Below are 17727 nucleotides of genomic sequence, written 5' to 3'. Positions count from 1 at the left end.
GCGGCGGCGGCGGGTTCCGGCGGGGCGGGCATCTGGGGCGGGGACCGCCCCCCGGCCTCCGCCCGCCCGCACGCCCTCGCTCCTCCGGGCGGCCGCGGCGACGCTTGAACAGAAAAAAACTGTCTCCCTGGCCCGGGGCCAGCGTCCCAGCCCCCCTCGCCGCCGCCGCCGCGCCGCAGCCAGGGAAAACAACTGCTCACTTCTCCCTGCGTCCGCCCCGCGCGCTCCCTGCTTCCCGGCGGCCGCGGGAGCCCAGCCCGGCCGGGGGAGGCGCGGAGCGGGCCGGCCGCCCGGCCTTCCTCTCCCCTCGCTCCTCCTCTCCGCCTCAACTCGCTCGGCCTCCGCGCGGCCGCCTCAGTTTGGGGCCTTCGCAGGCCCCCCCCTTCCCCGGCCCCGGCTCGTGGCGGGGCTCCTTCCCGGGGCTCTGGAAGTTTCTGGGCTCCCCGCAGTCCGGGCTCCATCTCTTTGCCTTGCACCGGGTCCCCCGCCCGCGCCTGCCGTCCCCTCCCTGCGCGCTTCCTCTGTTCCTCTCCCTCGCTGCCCTCTCTCCCCTCTCCCGGGGCTCCCGGCTTGCTACCCCACCCCCCCGGGCGCCGCGACCATAGCCCCGGCCCGGGCGCGCCCCCCGGGTCCTGCGGCCCCGGATGCCCGGGCCCCGCGGGGCTGCTGGCGGCCTGGCCCCTGAGATGCGCGGGGCGGGGGCGGCGGGGCTGCTGGCGTTGCTGCTGCTGCTGCTGCTGGGCCCGGGCGGCGGGGCCGAGGGGGGGCCGGCGGGCGAGCGGGGCGCCGGCGGGGGCGGGGCGCTGGCCCGCGAGCGCTTCAAGGTGGTCTTTGCGCCGGTGATCTGCAAGCGGACCTGTCTCAAGGGCCAGTGTCGGGACAGCTGTCAGCAGGGCTCCAACATGACGCTCATCGGGGAGAACGGCCACAGCACCGACACGCTCACGGGCTCCGGCTTCCGCGTGGGTGAGGGCCAGGTGGCACGCACGGGCCGGGGAGCGGGAAGGCAGGCCCCGGCCAAATGCGGGAGACAGGGCGGAGGAGGGTATATGACGCTGGGGGCCGGGGGTGTTGAAAGCGGAGCTCTGTCTGCCCAGGGACATGAGGGGCTTGGAAGGCTGGAGTCCTGGGGCCAGAGTCGGAGGGGCTGCATGGACCAGGACTTCATTGCTTTGGGTTACGGTTGAGGCCTGAGGTGTGGGGTCAGGCTGGGGTCCTGGATGACACAGGCCTCTGGGAAGACTTCTGAGAGGGAGTCAGGGTCAGCACACAGGGGCTTTTGAGGGATGTGAGCTGGGGCCAGGAGGTCACAGAGGTGGGGTAAATACTCCCCTAAGAAACAGATTTGCTGGAAGAAACAGGAAAAGTCCTTTCAAAATGTCTAAAGCAGGGCCCGCCAGGAGTAGACACCTGCATGCTCTGGGAGGAGCCAAGGCCAGGGCTGGGGGTGAAGAGGTTATATATTGGCAAGGTCTCAGAGGGAAGAGGTGCTGAGGCCTGAAGAGTGGAGTGCAGGCCTGGAGGTGGGGGCTGCTTTGGGTCCTCAGTCCCTCTTTTTCCTGGTGTCCCATCTATGCCTTTCCCATAACCTCTCAAGAGCTCTGCCTCAGAGCCTCCCCTCCCCAACAAGCCCTCATGACTCCCCAGTTCCCCTTGGAGCCTATCCCTTCCCCAGCATTTCTCTTCAAAGGGCCAGGCCTGGGTCTCGGCCTGCCTCCCGGCAGGGCCCTGTGGGCCAGGCTGGGGGAGGTGTCCCAGCAGTAATTACCCTCCCGGACAGGGTAATTAGGCTGGGCCCAGGATGGCACCAGCAAAACGGCCCCTTTTACACATTCCCATACTCACATACCGACTCACAGACCCAAGGAACCCCCCTGATGTGGTTCATAGTTTTCGTGAGATGTGTGTGTGTGTGTGTGTGTGTGTGCGCGCGCGTGTGTGCATGCATAGGCTTTGGAGTGACACTCTTTGATTAATTACATGTTTCTTTGTGTTGTCTTGGGTGCATGTCTCCAGTCACTATGGGAGTGTTTCTGTGAGCTTGTGTTGGTGCCAGAATGAATGTGTGTTTGTGTGTGTGTGTGAAAGAGAGAAAGAGAGAGAAAGACAAGATGACCATGCGTGTGAGTGCATATGGGCCCAGCCTCCCAGACCCCCTGGCCATCCTGCCCAGGCTGCTGTCTCCATTCGAGCTGCCAACATCCCCCAGGCTCCGTGCCCAGGCCACAGTGGGCGGGTGTCATTGAGAGGTCACCCTCACCGCTATGGGTGACTCACTGGGAGGCAGGAAGGAGAGGATCCTGCCTCCCCCAGCCCAGGACACACCCCTCCTGCCCTGAGAGTCCTGGCAGGATGAGCTGGGCTGGGATGCTCTTAGCCAGGCCCTGAAGGCCATGGCTGTGTGTTGTCCCTCTGAGGCCCTGCAGGTGTCCCGAAGAGCATTACCCCCACCTTTCCATTCTGGAAAGTGAGGACAGCCATGGGGCAGGCAGGAGAGGGGCTGGGGCTGGTGCGTGAGCTCAGGGCCCCAAGGCTGGATGTGGGATGTGGGTACGTGTCTCACGGAAAGCCAGAGGTCCCAGCCTCTCACTCAGTCACTCCTTCATTTATCCCCCCTGAACCTCCTCTGGGACCCAGAGCTGAGGCAGACCCAGCCCCTCCAAAACACCCTTTACAGTGTGGGAGACAGACATAAATATAACCAAGTGCCAGGTGGAGCTGGGCAGAGGGTGATAACTCAGGAGAGGGAAGGGGGGGGTATGAAGAAAGTCTCCCTTCCTGGAGGAGAAGCTGAGGCGAGAAGGAGAATATTTGAATATGTAGAGGCTGGGGAAGAGGGACCTGAAGGGGAGGGAATGGCACGAATAAAACCGTGGAGGCAGGAGATGTGATACATTTCTAGGAGGAGGGAGAGGAGTCCTAGGGTGTGGCGTGCATGTGGAAAGGGCAGAGGGGGATCGGCTTATAGAAGGTTCATTCTGGGCCATGGAGAGCCTTAAATGTTTGGGCAAGGAAGCAAGCAGTGAGCAGGGGTGTGACATGCCAGGGCTCTGCCTGAGGCGGGTTTCTCTGGGGGTACTGGGCTGTGAACAGGCAGGAGAGAGGCAGGAAGCCCGCAAGGAGCCTGGGTGGCAAGGCTCAAGGCACAGGAGGGGCAGAGGGATGGGGAGGAGGGGAGGTGGATTCATGAGACAGTACAGAGGCCGGAACTGGGTAGAGTGGAAGCAGGAGAGATGGAGCCTCTGAGGTTCGGGAGAGTGACCGAAGCAAGCAGGGCTTCCCCAGTGGTGGTCCAAGGTGGGAGAGGGAGTGGGGGAAGCAGGATGCGGATTTCCCCGGGGTCAAGGTGCCCAAGAGAGGTCTCAGAGAGGTAGCGGCTCGAGATGTGGGCATCGCTGATAGTGGTGAGGTGTGGGCCCTGGGATGGCAAGACAAAAGGAGGGAGAAGGGGGGAGAGCTCGGAGAGGGCTGAGGTCTGAATGTGGGAGAATTTAGAAGAGGAGGAAGTGCCAGATAGGGATCACATTCCCAGGAAAGTCTGGAGGAGAAAGCCAGAGAAGAAAACGGCTATTCTGTCACCACCACCACCACCATCATCATCATCATCTGATACTACTTATTAAACACCCTCCGTGGGCCAGGCACCCTGCTGAGTATCTGTACAGGCATTACCTCATTTAATAGACACAATAAACATCCCTACAGATGAGCACACTGAGGCACGGGGAGGGGGAGCAAGGTGCTCTGGGCCCCACAGCTGGCACATGGCCTCCTAGCTGGGATTTAAGTCCAGGACTTGAGACTCCAGAAGCCAACATGGGTAGAAGGATGTTGGAGGACCTAGAAAGCAGTTTCTAAGGGTTCCAAAACCCAGCTTCCCAAGGAGGACAGAGCCAGTGGGTGGCAAGGAAGTAAGAAGGAGGGGAAAGAGACAGGATGTGGGTGAGGGACTGGGCCTGGTCCCTGATTCACCTCCCCTCCTCAGTGGTGTGCCCTCTGCCCTGCATGAACGGTGGCCAGTGCTCCTCCCGAAACCAGTGCCTGTGTCCCCCGGACTTCACCGGTCGCTTCTGCCAGGTGCCTGCTGGAGGAGCTGGCGGGGGCACCGGCGGCTCAGGCCCTGGGCTGGGCAGGGCCGGGGCCCTGTCCACAGGCGCGCTGCCGCCCCTGGCTCCAGAGAGCGACTCTGTGGCCAGCAAGCACGCCATCTACGCGGTCCAGGTGATCGCTGATCCGCCTGGGCCTGGGGAGGGGCCCCCTGCCCAGCACGCAGCCTTCCTGGTGCCCCTCGGGCCGGGACAGATCTCAGCGGAAGGTACCGGACCACTGGGCGGACCCGGGGAGGCTGAAGTGGGCGAACACTAGGGTGGCGGGACCTCGAGGAGCAACCCCTCCCCCATTCCACACCCCCCCCCCCATGAGAACCTGCGGTGCGGGACTGCCCTGAAGCCACCGTGCCCCGCCCCCCAGTGCAGGCCCCGCCCCCCGTGGTGAACGTGCGCGTCCACCATCCGCCCGAGGCCTCGGTCCAAGTGCACCGCATCGAGGGGCCGAATGCCGAGGGCCCCGCCCCCTCGCAGCACCTGCTGCCGCACCCCAAGCCCCAGCACCCCCGGCCACCCACCCAGAAGCCCCTGGGCCGCTGCTTCCAGGACACACTGCCCAAGCAGCCCGTGAGTGACTCCACAGTCCAGGGGGACTGGCCCTTGGGTCTCAGGGTTGCCCTGTCCCCACTCAATGGGGCTTGCGCAAAACGGGGGTCCGCGGGCTGACGGGAGGAAAAGGCCCCGAGGAGGGAGGCCGGGTGGGGCTGGGCGCCCTGTGACCTCTGTCCCTACTTCCCCTAGTGCGGCAGCAATCCCCTCCCGGGCCTCACCAAGCAGGAAGACTGCTGCGGGAGCATCGGCACCGCCTGGGGCCAGAGCAAGTGCCATAAGTGTCCGCAGCTGCAGTGTGAGTGCCTGGGCGCAGGGGTGCCCGCCACCGCACAGCAGGGGGAGGACCTGGCACGGGGAGGAGCACGGTGGACCCACGCCCACCGCTTCCTCCCTGGCAGGCGCAGCCCCAGCCTCTCCCAGCCCACCACATTCCCCTCAGCCTCCCGCTCTGCTCCTCCGCAGCGCCCTCCTTTCCCTCCCCGCAGGACGCCCCAGTGTGCCCCCCTGCCACGCTCTCCTCTCTCTGCAGACACAGGGGTGCAGAAACCAGGACCTGTACGTGGGGAGGTGGGCGCTGACTGCCCCCAGGGCTACAAGAGACTCAACAGCACCCACTGCCAGGGTATGGCCAGCCAGGAGATTCTGGGGGCTGGAGGGACACGCCGGTTGTCCCTGGGGGAGGCCGCAAGGTGGGTGAGGGAGGAGGAGGGGCTGGGGCTGGGGCAGGACCCTGAGGTTCTTGGAGCGGCTGGCTGTCACCCTGTGGCGGCACACTAGAGGGATGACACTCCCGCTTACCACAGACATCAACGAGTGCGCGATGCCGGGCATGTGTCGCCATGGTGACTGCCTCAACAACCCTGGCTCCTATCGCTGTGTCTGCCCACCTGGCCATAGCTTGGGCCCCTCCCGAACGCAGTGCATTGGTGAGAATGGGGGGCTCAGGTCCCTGGGAGGTCACAAGTCACAGACAGGAGACTTAGGGTTAGCAGCAAGGATCAGAGGTCACAGAAGTCAGAGTGGGGTCAAGGGTGGATTGCAGGAGGAGTAAGGCCCAGAGCTGATAGGATCAGAGATCAGTGGGGTCAGGAGTCACATGAGATCTGGTCGGAGGTCACGCGAGGTCAGGGACTATATAGAATGAGGGTCGTATGAGATCATGGGCCTGATGGATAGGAGGAATGAAGTCGAGAGCCTCCAGAATCAGGGGTCACTGGTGCCAGTGGTCACAGAGATTTCAGGGGTCACGTGAGGCCAGAGAAACACAGGTTCGGGGATCACATGAGTTCAGGGTCACATGAGGTCAGAGGCCACATGAGGGTCAAGGATTGTCTGAGCCAGAGAGGCAAGGTCTGGAGCAGCTGGGAAGAGGGACATGGGCAGTGTTCAAGCCCAGATGTCCATGCCCACCCCTGGCCCCCTGCAGCGGACAAGCCGGAGGAGAAGAGCCTGTGTTTCCGCCTGGTGAGCCCGGAGCACCAGTGCCAGCACCCACTGACCACGCGCCTCACCCGCCAGCTGTGCTGCTGCAGTGTGGGCAAGGCCTGGGGCGCGAGGTGCCAGCGCTGCCCCGCCGATGGCACCGGTGAGCCTGGGGCGTGTGGGGCTAAGGGGCCATCTGTGTGCCTGTCCGGGAAACACTCACTTCTCTGCCCCTTGCTCTGGCCGCAGCTGCCTTCAAGGAGATCTGTCCAGCTGGGAAGGGGTACCACATCCTCACTTCCCACCAGACACTCACCATTCAGGGCGAAAGTGACTTTTCCCTTTTCCTGCACCCCGATGGGCCACCCAAGCCCCAACAGCTCCCGGAGAGCCCCAGCCGGGCGCCGCCACCTGAGGACACAGAGGAAGAGCGAGGTCTGGCCTGACCCTTTCCGTTCCCTGACAGATGCGGAACGCCTACACCTGACCTGTTGACTCCTGATCCACAGAGTCTAACCCCTAACTCCTAATCCTTGAGCTAACCACGGACCCCCCGAGCTGGCCCCCTCATCCCTAACCAAGGTGGTAACCCCAGGATTTATTCCCTGATGAGCAGGATCTGACCATCCATTGCCCTCCAGGTCTTTCCCTCTGACCCTGGAACCCCTTTGATTTCCAGACCAGGGCATTGATCCAGCCCCAGTGCTGCCCTTAGATCTGACCTTCTGACTCCTGACCCAAGGATTTTGACCCTAGCTATAACCGCCTAAGCCTTGCTCTATAACCCAAGGACCTTGACCAATCGTTGCTCCCTATACCTGTTCCCCTGGCCCATGACGCAAACGCTCCCTGGTTCCCAGGATCTAACTCTTGACGCTTGACCCAGAGACGTGATTGTCGAATTCTCAGGGACCCTGACCACAAATACCAACTGCCCCTCCCAGTCTTAAGTCCCTTCTCCCAACCCCTGCACTAATGACCCATCTTCTTCCCTTTAGGGGTGAGCACGGACTCGGTGAGTATGAGCCCAGGTGGGAGGAGCAGGGACGTAAAGGCGACAGTGGGCTCACGCTGCTGTCACTCACAGCCAGTGATCGAGGAGCAGTCAGCACCACAGAGCCACCCGACCGCCACCACATCTCCCGCCAGGCCCTACCCGGGTGAGCTGGGCACTGCAGGAACCCGTCCTCAAGGGCTGTCATTGGGGGTGGCGGACAGTGAAGCTGGGTGTGAAATCCCAGCCGAAGGCCTGCCTGGAGAGGGGCGGCTCTCCCATACCCCCCAGCCCCTGACGGGGTACACGGCTGCCTACAGAGTTGATTTCCCGGCCCTCGCCACCCACGGTGCGCTGGTTCCTGCCAGACCTGCCCCCATCCCGCAGTGCAGTAGAGATCGCTCCTACTCAGGTCACAGGTAAGATGTGCCCACCTAGGCCGTGACCCAGAGAAGCCATGTCCTGGCTTAATTTTACTCCTCCCTTACCCCCCCCCCCCCCCATCATTCCTGCGCACTAACACTTATCCCAGGCTTACTGTGAGCCGGGCTCTGGGCTGGGCTCTGGGGAAGCCATCCTGTGCAGCAGAGACCCCATTCTGCCCTCGAGTGATCCGGGTGTTGTGGTGTTCCGCCCATTCTGAAGGCACTTATTCATTCATATTTACTGAGCACCTCCTATGTGCCGGGCACTGTTCAGGTGCTGGGGATACAGGAGTAAGCAAAAGCCAGAACTTCTCTGTTCTTGCAGAGTAAGCGGACTACAGACAGATCAGTGACTAAAAATCTCGTTTGTCTCATAAATGCCATGCAAAAAAAATCAGAGAAGGAAAGAAGTCAACACGTAGGGTGGCAATGAGAGAAGGCTTTCTGGGCCGGGCTTTAGAGAGTTTAGAAATGAACAAGAAGTGGGGAAGCAAGGAGTGTGCAGTCTGGGGAAAGGGACGGTCCAAGTGAAGCTCGGGCAAAGGGCACACGAAACTCCGGTGGAGGAGGGAAAACCACAGTCAGACCAGTGTTTTTGAACCCAGGGAGGGCCGACGCACAGAGCCTTGTTAAGAGGCTTGGGTTTGATCCCAAAGGCTGTGGTAGCGTTTGGGGCATCATGATAATTGCTAGCTGTGGCTGAGCAATTGCCTTGTGCCAGGCACTGACTGAAGGGTTTTACATACTAAATATCATTTAACCTTCTCATCCTGTGAAAGTGGGTACAGTTAGCTTCATCGTCCGGATGAGGACACAGAGGCTCAGGTTCAACAGCTGTCCCCCCCACTGCTGTCACACATCTGAGCCAGGTTCTAGTCGGTGTCTGTGTGGTCTCCAAAGCTACAAGGGAGCCCCCAGGCTGATTGAAATCTAGGAGGCCATGTGAGCTCTGGGGGTGAGGGCCCTGGGGGCAGGGGAGGTGGCTGTCCTGGAAGCCTGTACAGGCTAGGACAACGCAGTGACAGCCCTGGGGGCTGTGGGAATGTGGGGAAAGAGGCACCTGGGGAGGCTTCTCAGAGGAGGGGGTGTTAGGATGGTCTAGGGAGATACTCCAGGCCACAAGAGCAGCCTGCCAGGTGTGTTTGGGGTGGGGCAGAGCTCAGCATCAAGTCCTGGGCTGCACGGGAAGGGGAAGGGGAGGAGGAGGGACCTAAAGGAGAGGTAGGAGGAGGGAGTTCAGGACTGGTGACAAAGAGAGTGCAGGGGGTTCTGGATCTGACCACTTATGCACAACCAGGGGGCAAACAGATTCCCAGGAAATGAGCTCCTGCCTGCCTTGGGAGGGGGAGGAAATCAACCATTCTGGAATGGGGGACCCGGGTCCCTGAGCGGAGGGTGTTGGGGTCACTAAGCTAGAGGATAGGGGAATGACTAAGGCTGCAGGGTTTTAAATATTGAGGTGACTGGAGGGGGGTGTCTCAGGGTATTGGGATAACTAAGGAGCCCTGAGGGGAGGTGAAGAAGTTTGGGGTGACTGGAGACAGAGCACAGTGAGTAGAAATAGAATTATCAGGGATCCTGGAGTTGAGGATAGGGATGGGACCTGGCGTCCTAATGTTGGGGTTATCTGGGATGGAGGTGTAGGAAATTCTAGGATTGAAGTATGAGTGTACAGGGACCCGAGGTCATGGTGTGACCAGGCTCGGGTATCTGGGTCATTAGGATGGGGTATCGAGGTCCTCCTGGGGAATGTGGCAGAAAGTGTGTTCCCTGCTCAGCCCCCTGCTCGACCACCCTCCCACACCCCCAGAGACAGACGAGTGCCGCCTGAACCAGAACATCTGTGGCCACGGAGAGTGCGTCCCGGGCCCCTCGGACTACTCCTGCCATTGCAATCCGGGCTACCGGTCGCACCCTCAGCACCGCTACTGCGTGGGTGAGCACAGGCGGGTGGGTGGCCCTGGGGCGGCCTTGGGTCCCAACGCCCCTTTGACGTCTCTCCACTCCCGCGCCCTTCTCAGACGTGAACGAGTGCGAGGCGGAGCCATGCGGCGCCGGGAGGGGCGTCTGCATGAACACGGGCGGCTCGTACAACTGCCACTGCAATCGCGGCTACCGCCTGCACGTCGGCGCCGGGGGGCGCTCGTGCGTAGGTGAGCGCGGCCCGGGCGGCGCCGGCGGGGGGGGGGGGGGGGGCGCTGGGCGGATGGGGGTCTCCCCTCCGGATCGCAGCATAACCGCCTCCGCCGCCCCCGGCGGCCGCCTCGCGCCCCCTTCCTCACGCTCAGACCTGAACGAGTGTGCCAAGCCCCACCTGTGCGGCGACGGCGGCTTCTGCCTCAACTTCCCCGGCCACTACAAGTGCAACTGCTACCCCGGCTACCGGCTCAAAGCCTCACGACCGCCCGTGTGCGAAGGTGGGGGAGACCCCATCGGGGCCGACAGGGGTCCTCCGCTGTTCTCGACCTGGGCCGGGGGTAGGGGCCCCCGACTCTGGGCCTCTCAGAGGTTGGGCTGCGGGAGCCCAGAGGGCCGGGTTCGCCTTGTTGATCTGTAACGGAGGGAGGCCCTGCCGAGGACACTGAGCGCCTGGCCCGCCACGTTGTCCCCAAATGGGTGTCCCTCCCCCCCCCCCCACCCCGCACAGACATCGACGAGTGCCGAGACCCTAGCTCCTGTCCGGATGGCAAATGCGAGAACAAACCGGGGAGCTTCAAGTGCATTGCCTGTCAGCCCGGCTACCGCAGCCAGGGGGGCGGGGCCTGCCGCGGTGAGAGAGGGGCCTGAGTCCCGGATGGGGGGGGGGGGGGCTTCCGAGGGCAAGTGGGCGGGGCCGGTGTGGGAGTCGTCCCAGCATCCTGGCAGTTTCGGGGTCCGGTTAGGGCAGGGGCGGGGCTAATGGCGGTGAGAGGCGCCTGGCAGGTGGGGCCTCCCCCATCCTGGGCGGAGGAGACCCCCACCCCGGTACAGTGCCGGGTCCAGTGGGGCGGCTACCGAGGCGAGTCTTTGCCGCCGCAGACGTGAACGAGTGTGCCGAGGGCAGCCCCTGCTCGCCTGGCTGGTGCGAGAACCTCCCAGGCTCCTTCCGCTGCACGTGCGCCCAGGGCTACGCGCCTGCGCCGGATGGCCGCAGCTGCCAGGGTGAGCCCCAGCGCCCCCGCGCCCCAATGGTCCCGCACCCACTCACGCGTGGAAGCTGGGGACCAAGTCACCCTGTCTGTCCCACGGTGGGCAGGAGATAGCTAATTCACCCTCAGGTCACTGACCCATTCACTCATTTTCTCAGCGAACCTGGCCCATCAAAGGGCCACCAAAACTTCTATGTGGGAAGGGTCTTAGGGAGGCAAGGCTTGAAGCTGCCTTTGCAAAGCACGTTACTTAAATTTAAAGGGGAAAAAAGACATAAAAGAACGGGGAGCAGGGCTCGTAGCCCCGCTGTACTGTTTCTTATGCATGGGGCTGGGGCGGGGATTCAGAGAAACTGAGGAACATTACAAACACCCTGGAGAGCGCAGGGCTGTGGGCCTGGCTGGAATGTGGGTGCAGGGCTGGGAGGAGGGGAGGCCTGAATTGTCTTAAAGGACCACTAGGAATTAGCCAAGCAAAGAAAGTCAGCATCAGCAGACTCAGAGGTGAAAAACAGCTCAGAATGTGCTGACAACTGTAAGGTGTAAGCAGAGGGTGGGAGCTGAGGCTGGCTGGTGAGGGGCAGGGCCCCACCCCCTGAGAGGCCCCCCTGAGCCCTGCCCAGGAGGTCGAGCTTTGTCGTCGTCCTCGCGATGGTGTTATGAGGCACCTGAAGCATTTTAAGGGGACGGGTGACAAGATTCACCATTTGCTTTAGAAAGTTTCCCGCTGCTGAGTGCGGAGAGTAGCTGGAGGTCTGCTGGAGACTCAGGACACAGACGGTGGTGGCCACGATGGGAGCAGTGGCCTCAGGGTGGTCACGGGATGATGTGATATTAGAGAAATGTTAAAGCACATTACCTGGGCTTGTTAACTGGATGAGAGAGGCGAGAGAGGGGAGAGCGAGGGACCCTCCCGGTTTCTGGCTTGGGTGACTCCGTGGGTGGTGCTGTTCACCGGGGTAGGGTTTCCAGGGGTGGTGCAGACTAGGGAAGGAAGACACTAAGTTTCATGCTGGACAAGTTGAGCGGGTGTCCCTGTGGGCCTCTGGGCTGGAGATGCCAGCAGAGGGTGGGCCGTACAGATTGGGAGCCTTGGGCCAGACACACCCCCCTGGAACCGTGGCCTGCCATGGGGCCGTGGAGCCTTGGGGTGCGCCTACTCAGCCAGGGAGGGTGGGTGCGGTGAGGGGAGCCCAGCAGAGCCTTGTGGGCACTGCCACGTCAGCAGAAGGTAGGGGCATAGGAGTGGGAGTGGGAGTAGGGGAGGAGGGATGGAAGGAGGCCCAGGGAGTCCCAGCTGAGAAGCCGGGGAGAGGCTTCTAGGGCAGAAGAGGATGAGCCAAACGCAACCGAGAGGTTCTTGTAAAGTAAGAACTGAGTGGTGAGATGAGAAAGTCTCCGGTGACCTTGATAGGTTGGCTGTGGCATGAGGGGGCCAGGAGATGCAGGCAGCAAGTGAGGAAGAGTGAGACACGGGGCTACTAGAATGGGGTTTAGGGTTGTAGGCTGAGATGCCGCCAGGAAAGTGGGCAAGGGGATGACAAGGCCCCTGGGGGAGGAGCCACGGACAGAAGGGACATCTCTGACCCTAATGGATGTAATGATTTTCAGGAGGTTGAAGATACCCTTAATTTTCTCAATGAACAGTAAAGGGCCTGAGTCCAGTAGGGGACTTGCAATGACCAGTAAGAGAGTTGGGACAGCCCAAGGGCATGGGAGCTGCCTAGGGACTTTCCAGAAGTGCGGGCTGGGGAGGAGGGGCAGGGTGGCGCCAGCCACGCTGAGGTTCTGGCAGGCCCGAGGCCAGAGGGAGTGGCCGTAGCCCAGGGTGCTCAGCCTGGCAGCTGCCTGCACCCCACTCAGCACCCAGGATCTGGTGGCCCAGAGGCAGGCATGGCCCGCAGACCGGTGCGGAGGAAGGAGAGGTGTTCGTGGGCCCCTGGGAGAGAAGGTGGGATGGAGGCTTAGGAACAGCAGGGGCAGTGGGAAGGAAGCAGCATCTGAGATGCCCAAGGTGGGGCAGATCCCAGCCCCTTGTCCAGACAGTGAGTAGCCACCGAAGGTGTAAGGTTGGAGGCTGGGCTTGGCTGACCATATGGATGCTGAAAGTCCTAGGGTGGGGGGCAAGACAGAGGAAGGGAGACTAGGGAGGTGAGTGCTGATAGCAGGACAGAAGGTGGGGGCTGGCATGGGGGCCCAGTGCACCTCAGGGGCAGAGCGTGGCTTGGAAGGGCTCGGACGTGTGGCCAAGAACCAGCTTCTGCCAGAAAGGACCGCAGAGAAGCATGCTCTCAGGGGAAAGCCAAGTTCCTTTCCTCCACAAGCAGAAAACATTATTCTGCCAGAAGGACAAAGACACAGAGGAGCTTATTTGCATGGGAAGAAAGGGAGCAGTGGCAGGTGGGGAAGGGTGAGAGCAGCTGGAGCAAGGGAGATAGGACAGTATGCGAGGAGGGGACGGGGAGGGTGCTCTTGTTTGGTGAGGATGATGACCGTTGGGGAGGCTTGAGCTCTTTGGAATCAGACATGGCCCGGGGTCCCTGGCAGCACCTGGCCTGCTCCCCAAGGCATGGAGTGCCACACGGAGGGGGGTGAAGGGCCTGTGCTTCCCTTAAGCTCCACTGGCCTCAGCTCTGGAGCTCCGTGCCCCTGGTGCGAGTGGGAAAAGGGTAGCAGAGGCCGGAGACCACCCATGCTGGCCTCTGACGCCCCTTGTGCCCCGCAGATGTGGATGAGTGCGAGGCTGGGGGTGTGTGTGACAATGGCATCTGCACCAACACACCAGGCTCCTTCCAGTGTCAGTGCCTCTCTGGCTACCATCTGTCAAGAGACCGGAGCCGATGCGAGGGTAAGCGGGCCCGAGAGCTGGCAGTCAGCCCATTCCTCCCTACCCCAGGACTTCCACTGCGCAGGCTCCAAGCCGGGCACTCCCCTGTCCAGCCCCCACCCAGATCCAACAATGGGCCTGGTGTGTGGGCGCAGCCCAGGGCTCTGGGGGAAGCCTTGGCAGCCTCGGGCTGTCTGAGTGGGGTCAGCGCCTGAGACTCCCCCCCCCCCTTTGATCCCCGGCAGACATAGATGAGTGTGACTTCCCCGCAGCGTGCATCGGGGGTGACTGCATCAACACCAATGGCTCCTACCGCTGTCTCTGTCCCCAGGGGCATCGGCTGGTAGGCGGCAGGAAGTGCCAAGGTATGGGGGGATTGGCTGAGAGCTCCTGAGGAGGGCTGGCAGGGAATGGCAGTAATCTAGACATCCTGTTGCCGTGTCTTTGCATCCATCCGTCCATCTGCACATTCACTCCCCCTTCCACTCCTTCACCTAGAATAGCAACAGTAATAATGAAAGTAATTACGTGGTGCTCACTATGTGCCGGCTCACCCTTACGTGCGGTAGCCAGCAGGAGTTTACTGAGAACCTACTGTTTGCCTCTATACTACGGAGCTTCTGTACTACGTGCTGGGTATGGAGCAATGACCCAGGGCCGCCACTAGAGGAGGCTGACATGTGAATTGATCCTTACCCGGTCAGGGTGCCAAAAGAGGTCTGGATGAGTGATTCATTGGCAATGGAGAGGTGACAACTGAATTGAAACTTGGAGCCTAAAGATGGTCCCCTAATGCATAAATAAGGTCCCTGTGCAGAGAGAAGCACAAATGGTATTCCAGGCCCCAAAACAGGCTGTGCAAAGCACAGAGATCTGGGAGGAGCTAGTTGTGTTTTTAGGGGAGAGTGCCCTGAACATAGAGTCGGGGGTGCCGGTGCTTAGATGAAAGGATGAAACTGAAAGATATCAGGAAGCCAAACTGAACGTCCTCAGATGCGGAGCTGAGCGTTAGGACTCCATTTGTTGTCAGTGACGGCCATGGCAGGTTTTAGGAAGAAGACGGCGAGTGTGCACACCTCTACTCACGTGCACAGACAGACCCGAGTGGACTTTCTGTTGTGTGTACTTTGAGATCAAAGTGGAAGCTTGGGTTCTGAACTTGTGTGAGTCCCTGGAGGCACAGCCCCCGGGAAGGAGGGGCTGGTTTCGTTGGAGCAACTCTTCCTGCTTCCCTCGCTGGCCACAGACATAGATGAATGCAGCCAGGACCCCGGCCTGTGCCTTCCCCACGGGGCCTGTGAGAACCTGCAGGGCTCCTACGCCTGCGTCTGTGATGAGGGCTTCACGCCCACCCAGGACCAGCATGGCTGTGAGGGTGAGTGCTCTCCAGGCTCCTCCTCAGACGACACAACTTCCCTGAGCTGCCGCTGGGGTTCAGAGACGGACCCTGGTCCCACCCTCTGGAATCTGGGGAACAGGGAGAAATCCCTTTTGCCTGAGAATCCGGCGGGGCTGGACCTTGCAGGAGGGCCCTCAGTGCCACAGCAAGGCTGGAGCTTGGCTCCGACAGGGCGGCTGAAGGGAGCCAGGGAATGTGAGGGAGCAGAGGAATGAGGTTGGTGGGGAGCGTGGATTGGCAAGACTGTCTGCAGGACCCTGAGCTGCCCTCCGCTCCCCTCAGAGGTGGAGCAGCCCCACCACAAGAAGGAGTGCTACCTTAACTTCGATGACACGGTGTTCTGCGACAGTGTGCTGGCCACCAACGTCACCCAGCAGGAGTGCTGCTGCTCGCTGGGAGCTGGTTGGGGAGACCACTGCGAGATCTATCCCTGCCCAGTCTACAGCTCAGGTCAGGAGTCTCAGTTTCTTCGTTTTGGAAACGTACTGGGGGAAATGACCCTTCCCTGGGTCAGTGGGAAATGAGGCCGAGAGCTCCGATCTGAGCCCAACGGCTAGTGCACACGCACGTGCTCAGTCCTGCCTCCTTTCTTCCCCACGGCCGCTCTCCGGCAGCTGAGTTCCACAGTCTCTGCCCAGACGGGAAGGGCTACACCCAAGACAACAACATTGTCAACTACGGCATCCCAGCCCACCGTGGTAAGCCCCAACACGGCTCGCCCAGCGGGCACGCCCCGCTCCGCCCACCGAGGTTTGGACCGCCCCGATCCCGCCAATGCTCGCTAGGTCGGTAGCGAGCACTGGGGTAAGCCCCGCCCACACCTTCAGGGTCTGCCCCGCCCCTATCACGCTCACGTCAGCGTCTGGAAAAGCCTCTCCCATTAAGTTTGCTCCGCTCCCGCGGTAAGCCCCGCCCACACGTCCCTGGCTGTGGGTCTGACGCACCCGGCAGGTAAAGGCCACGGGGCGCCCACGGCTTGTCACTCCGCAGACATCGACGAGTGCATATTGTTCGGGGCGGAGATCTGCAAGGAGGGCAAATGCGTGAATACGCAGCCGGGCTACGAGTGCTATTGCAAGCAAGGCTTCTACTACGACGGGAACCTACTGGAGTGCGTGGGTGAGTGCAGACGGTCCCAGTGGCCGTGGGACAGTGACCGGGAGACACGCACAACTACCCGACTTCGGGCCGGTTCCCTCCACTGGCGCTTTTCCTCCCCGCAGACGTGGACGAGTGCCTGGACGAGTCCAACTGCCGGAACGGAGTGTGTGAGAACACGCGCGGCGGCTACCGCTGTGCCTGTACGCCCCCGGCCGAGTACAGCCCCGCGCAGCGCCAGTGTCTGAGCCCAGAGGAGATGGGTGAGGCCCGGGCCTGCTGGCTGGGAAAACAGGAGGGGAGCGGGGACCGGGCTGAGTTGTGACCGCCACCCCCACACATGCCCTCGCTACCCGTAGACGTAGACGAGTGCCAGGACCCGGCAGCCTGCCGCCCTGGTCGCTGCGTCAACCTGCCGGGCTCCTACCGCTGCGAGTGCCGCCCGCCCTGGGTGCCCGGGCCCTCCGGCCGCGATTGCCAGCTCCCGGAGAGCCCAGCCGGTGAGGGCGAGAGTTGTCCTGGGCCAATTCCAGGGCCCGGTCCGCTGTGTGGAGCCCCGGGCTCGCGACCCCCGCGACGGTGGGTGGGAACCAGGGGCCGACTGCCTCCCCCCTTCCGGCCTCCAGCTGATGCCTGGTCTCCCTCCGTAGAGCGTGCCCCGGAGCGGCGGGACGTGTGCTGGGCCCAGCGTGGAGAAGATGGCATGTGCGCGGGGCCCCTGACCGGGCCAACCCTTACCTTCGATGACTGCTGCTGTCGCCAGGGCCGTGGTTGGGGAGCCCAGTGCCGCCCCTGCCCGCCACGCAGCGCGGGTGAGCCAAGCCCCCCGGGGCGCAGGAGGGGTTGGGGCGGGAGCCTGGGTGCATCCACGTCACCGACCGCCCCTGTCCCTCCCAGGGTCTCAGTGCCCGACGTCGCAGAGTGAGAGCAATTCCTTCTGGGACGCGAGCCCCCTGCTACTGGGGAAGCCCCCTCGAGGTGAGTGTAGCGGGAGGACACAGAGGTGGGGGTCCCTGGCCATCCGCCGGCCGGCCGCAGGTGGTGGAGGTGGAGGTTGATGTCTGCATTCTCCCCGCGGGCGCAGAAGAGGACAGCTCAGAGGAGGACTCGGACGAGTGCCGCTGCGTGAGTGGCCGCTGCGTGCCCCGGCCCGGCGGCGCCGTGTGCGAGTGTCCCGGTGGCTTCCAGCTCGACGCCTCTCGTGCACGCTGTGTGGGTGAGCCGGGTGGAGGGCACGGGCTGCGCAGTGAGGGCCCCAGCCTGCAGCAGGGGAGAGGGCGCAGCAGGGGAGAGGGTGCACACGCTAAGGGGGCTGCGTGCTCTGGCGCCCTGGCGAAGCCCGCACCTGTCGCCCCACCTCCAGACATCGATGAGTGCCGAGAGCTGAACCAGCGCGGGCTGCTGTGCAAGAGCGAGCGCTGCGTGAACACGAGCGGCTCCTTCCGCTGCGTCTGCAAAGCCGGTTTCGCGCGCAGCCGCCCGCACGGGGCCTGCGTGCCCCAGCGCCGCCGCTGACGTGATCCGAACCTTGGCCGTCAGCGAGGGGTTTCTGCCTGACCCTCCGGCGAGGGCAGCCTCTATCACCTGCCTGACTCGGGGCTCGTACCTTGGGACTCTCCAGGGCCCACGGACCCCTTCGAGTTTCGAGGGCGCCCGTAGCCGCACCGCCCGGTTCACAGGTGGAGATGGGGCCCCGGCACTGGTGGCCTTCCTCCCAGGGGGCATTTCCTGGAAACTGATAAATCAGATCGTGCCTCTTTACTCTTGGCTTTCGAA

The 17727-nt window shown here is 62.4% G+C and overlaps 1 protein-coding gene across 2 annotated transcripts; it reads left to right on the top strand.

Moving 5' to 3' along the window:
• The first annotated feature begins 185 nt into the window (after positions 1-185).
• LTBP3 (latent transforming growth factor beta binding protein 3) lies at positions 186-17712 on the top strand. Of its 2 annotated transcripts, XM_026483231.4 has the most exons (28): positions 186-966; positions 3986-4315; positions 4471-4673; positions 4848-4953; positions 5188-5280; positions 5462-5584; positions 6085-6243; positions 6330-6515; positions 7079-7095; positions 7168-7240; positions 7395-7493; positions 9310-9435; positions 9521-9652; positions 9788-9916; positions 10147-10269; positions 10518-10640; positions 13353-13475; positions 13700-13819; positions 14701-14829; positions 15136-15303; positions 15468-15551; positions 15844-15972; positions 16077-16214; positions 16311-16451; positions 16602-16763; positions 16849-16929; positions 17036-17167; positions 17315-17712. In XM_026483231.4, the coding sequence occupies exons 1-28, from the start codon at positions 645-647 to the stop codon at positions 17464-17466; spliced, it is 3903 nt and encodes a 1300-aa protein (XP_026339016.1). In that variant the 5' UTR covers positions 186-644; the 3' UTR covers positions 17467-17712. The 2 variants fall into 2 exon arrangements, with proteins under 2 accessions (XP_026339016.1, XP_026339017.1); XM_026483232.4 differs by lacking the exon at positions 16311-16451.
• The last annotated feature ends 15 nt before the right edge of the window (positions 17713-17727 follow it).

This window comes from Ursus arctos, unplaced genomic scaffold, assembly GCF_023065955.2.
Source record: "Ursus arctos isolate Adak ecotype North America unplaced genomic scaffold, UrsArc2.0 scaffold_23, whole genome shotgun sequence".
Taxonomy (NCBI): domain Eukaryota; kingdom Metazoa; phylum Chordata; class Mammalia; order Carnivora; family Ursidae; genus Ursus; species Ursus arctos.
Note: the sequence above shows the minus strand (reverse complement) of the source record. Positions and strands in the feature narration are given on the sequence as shown.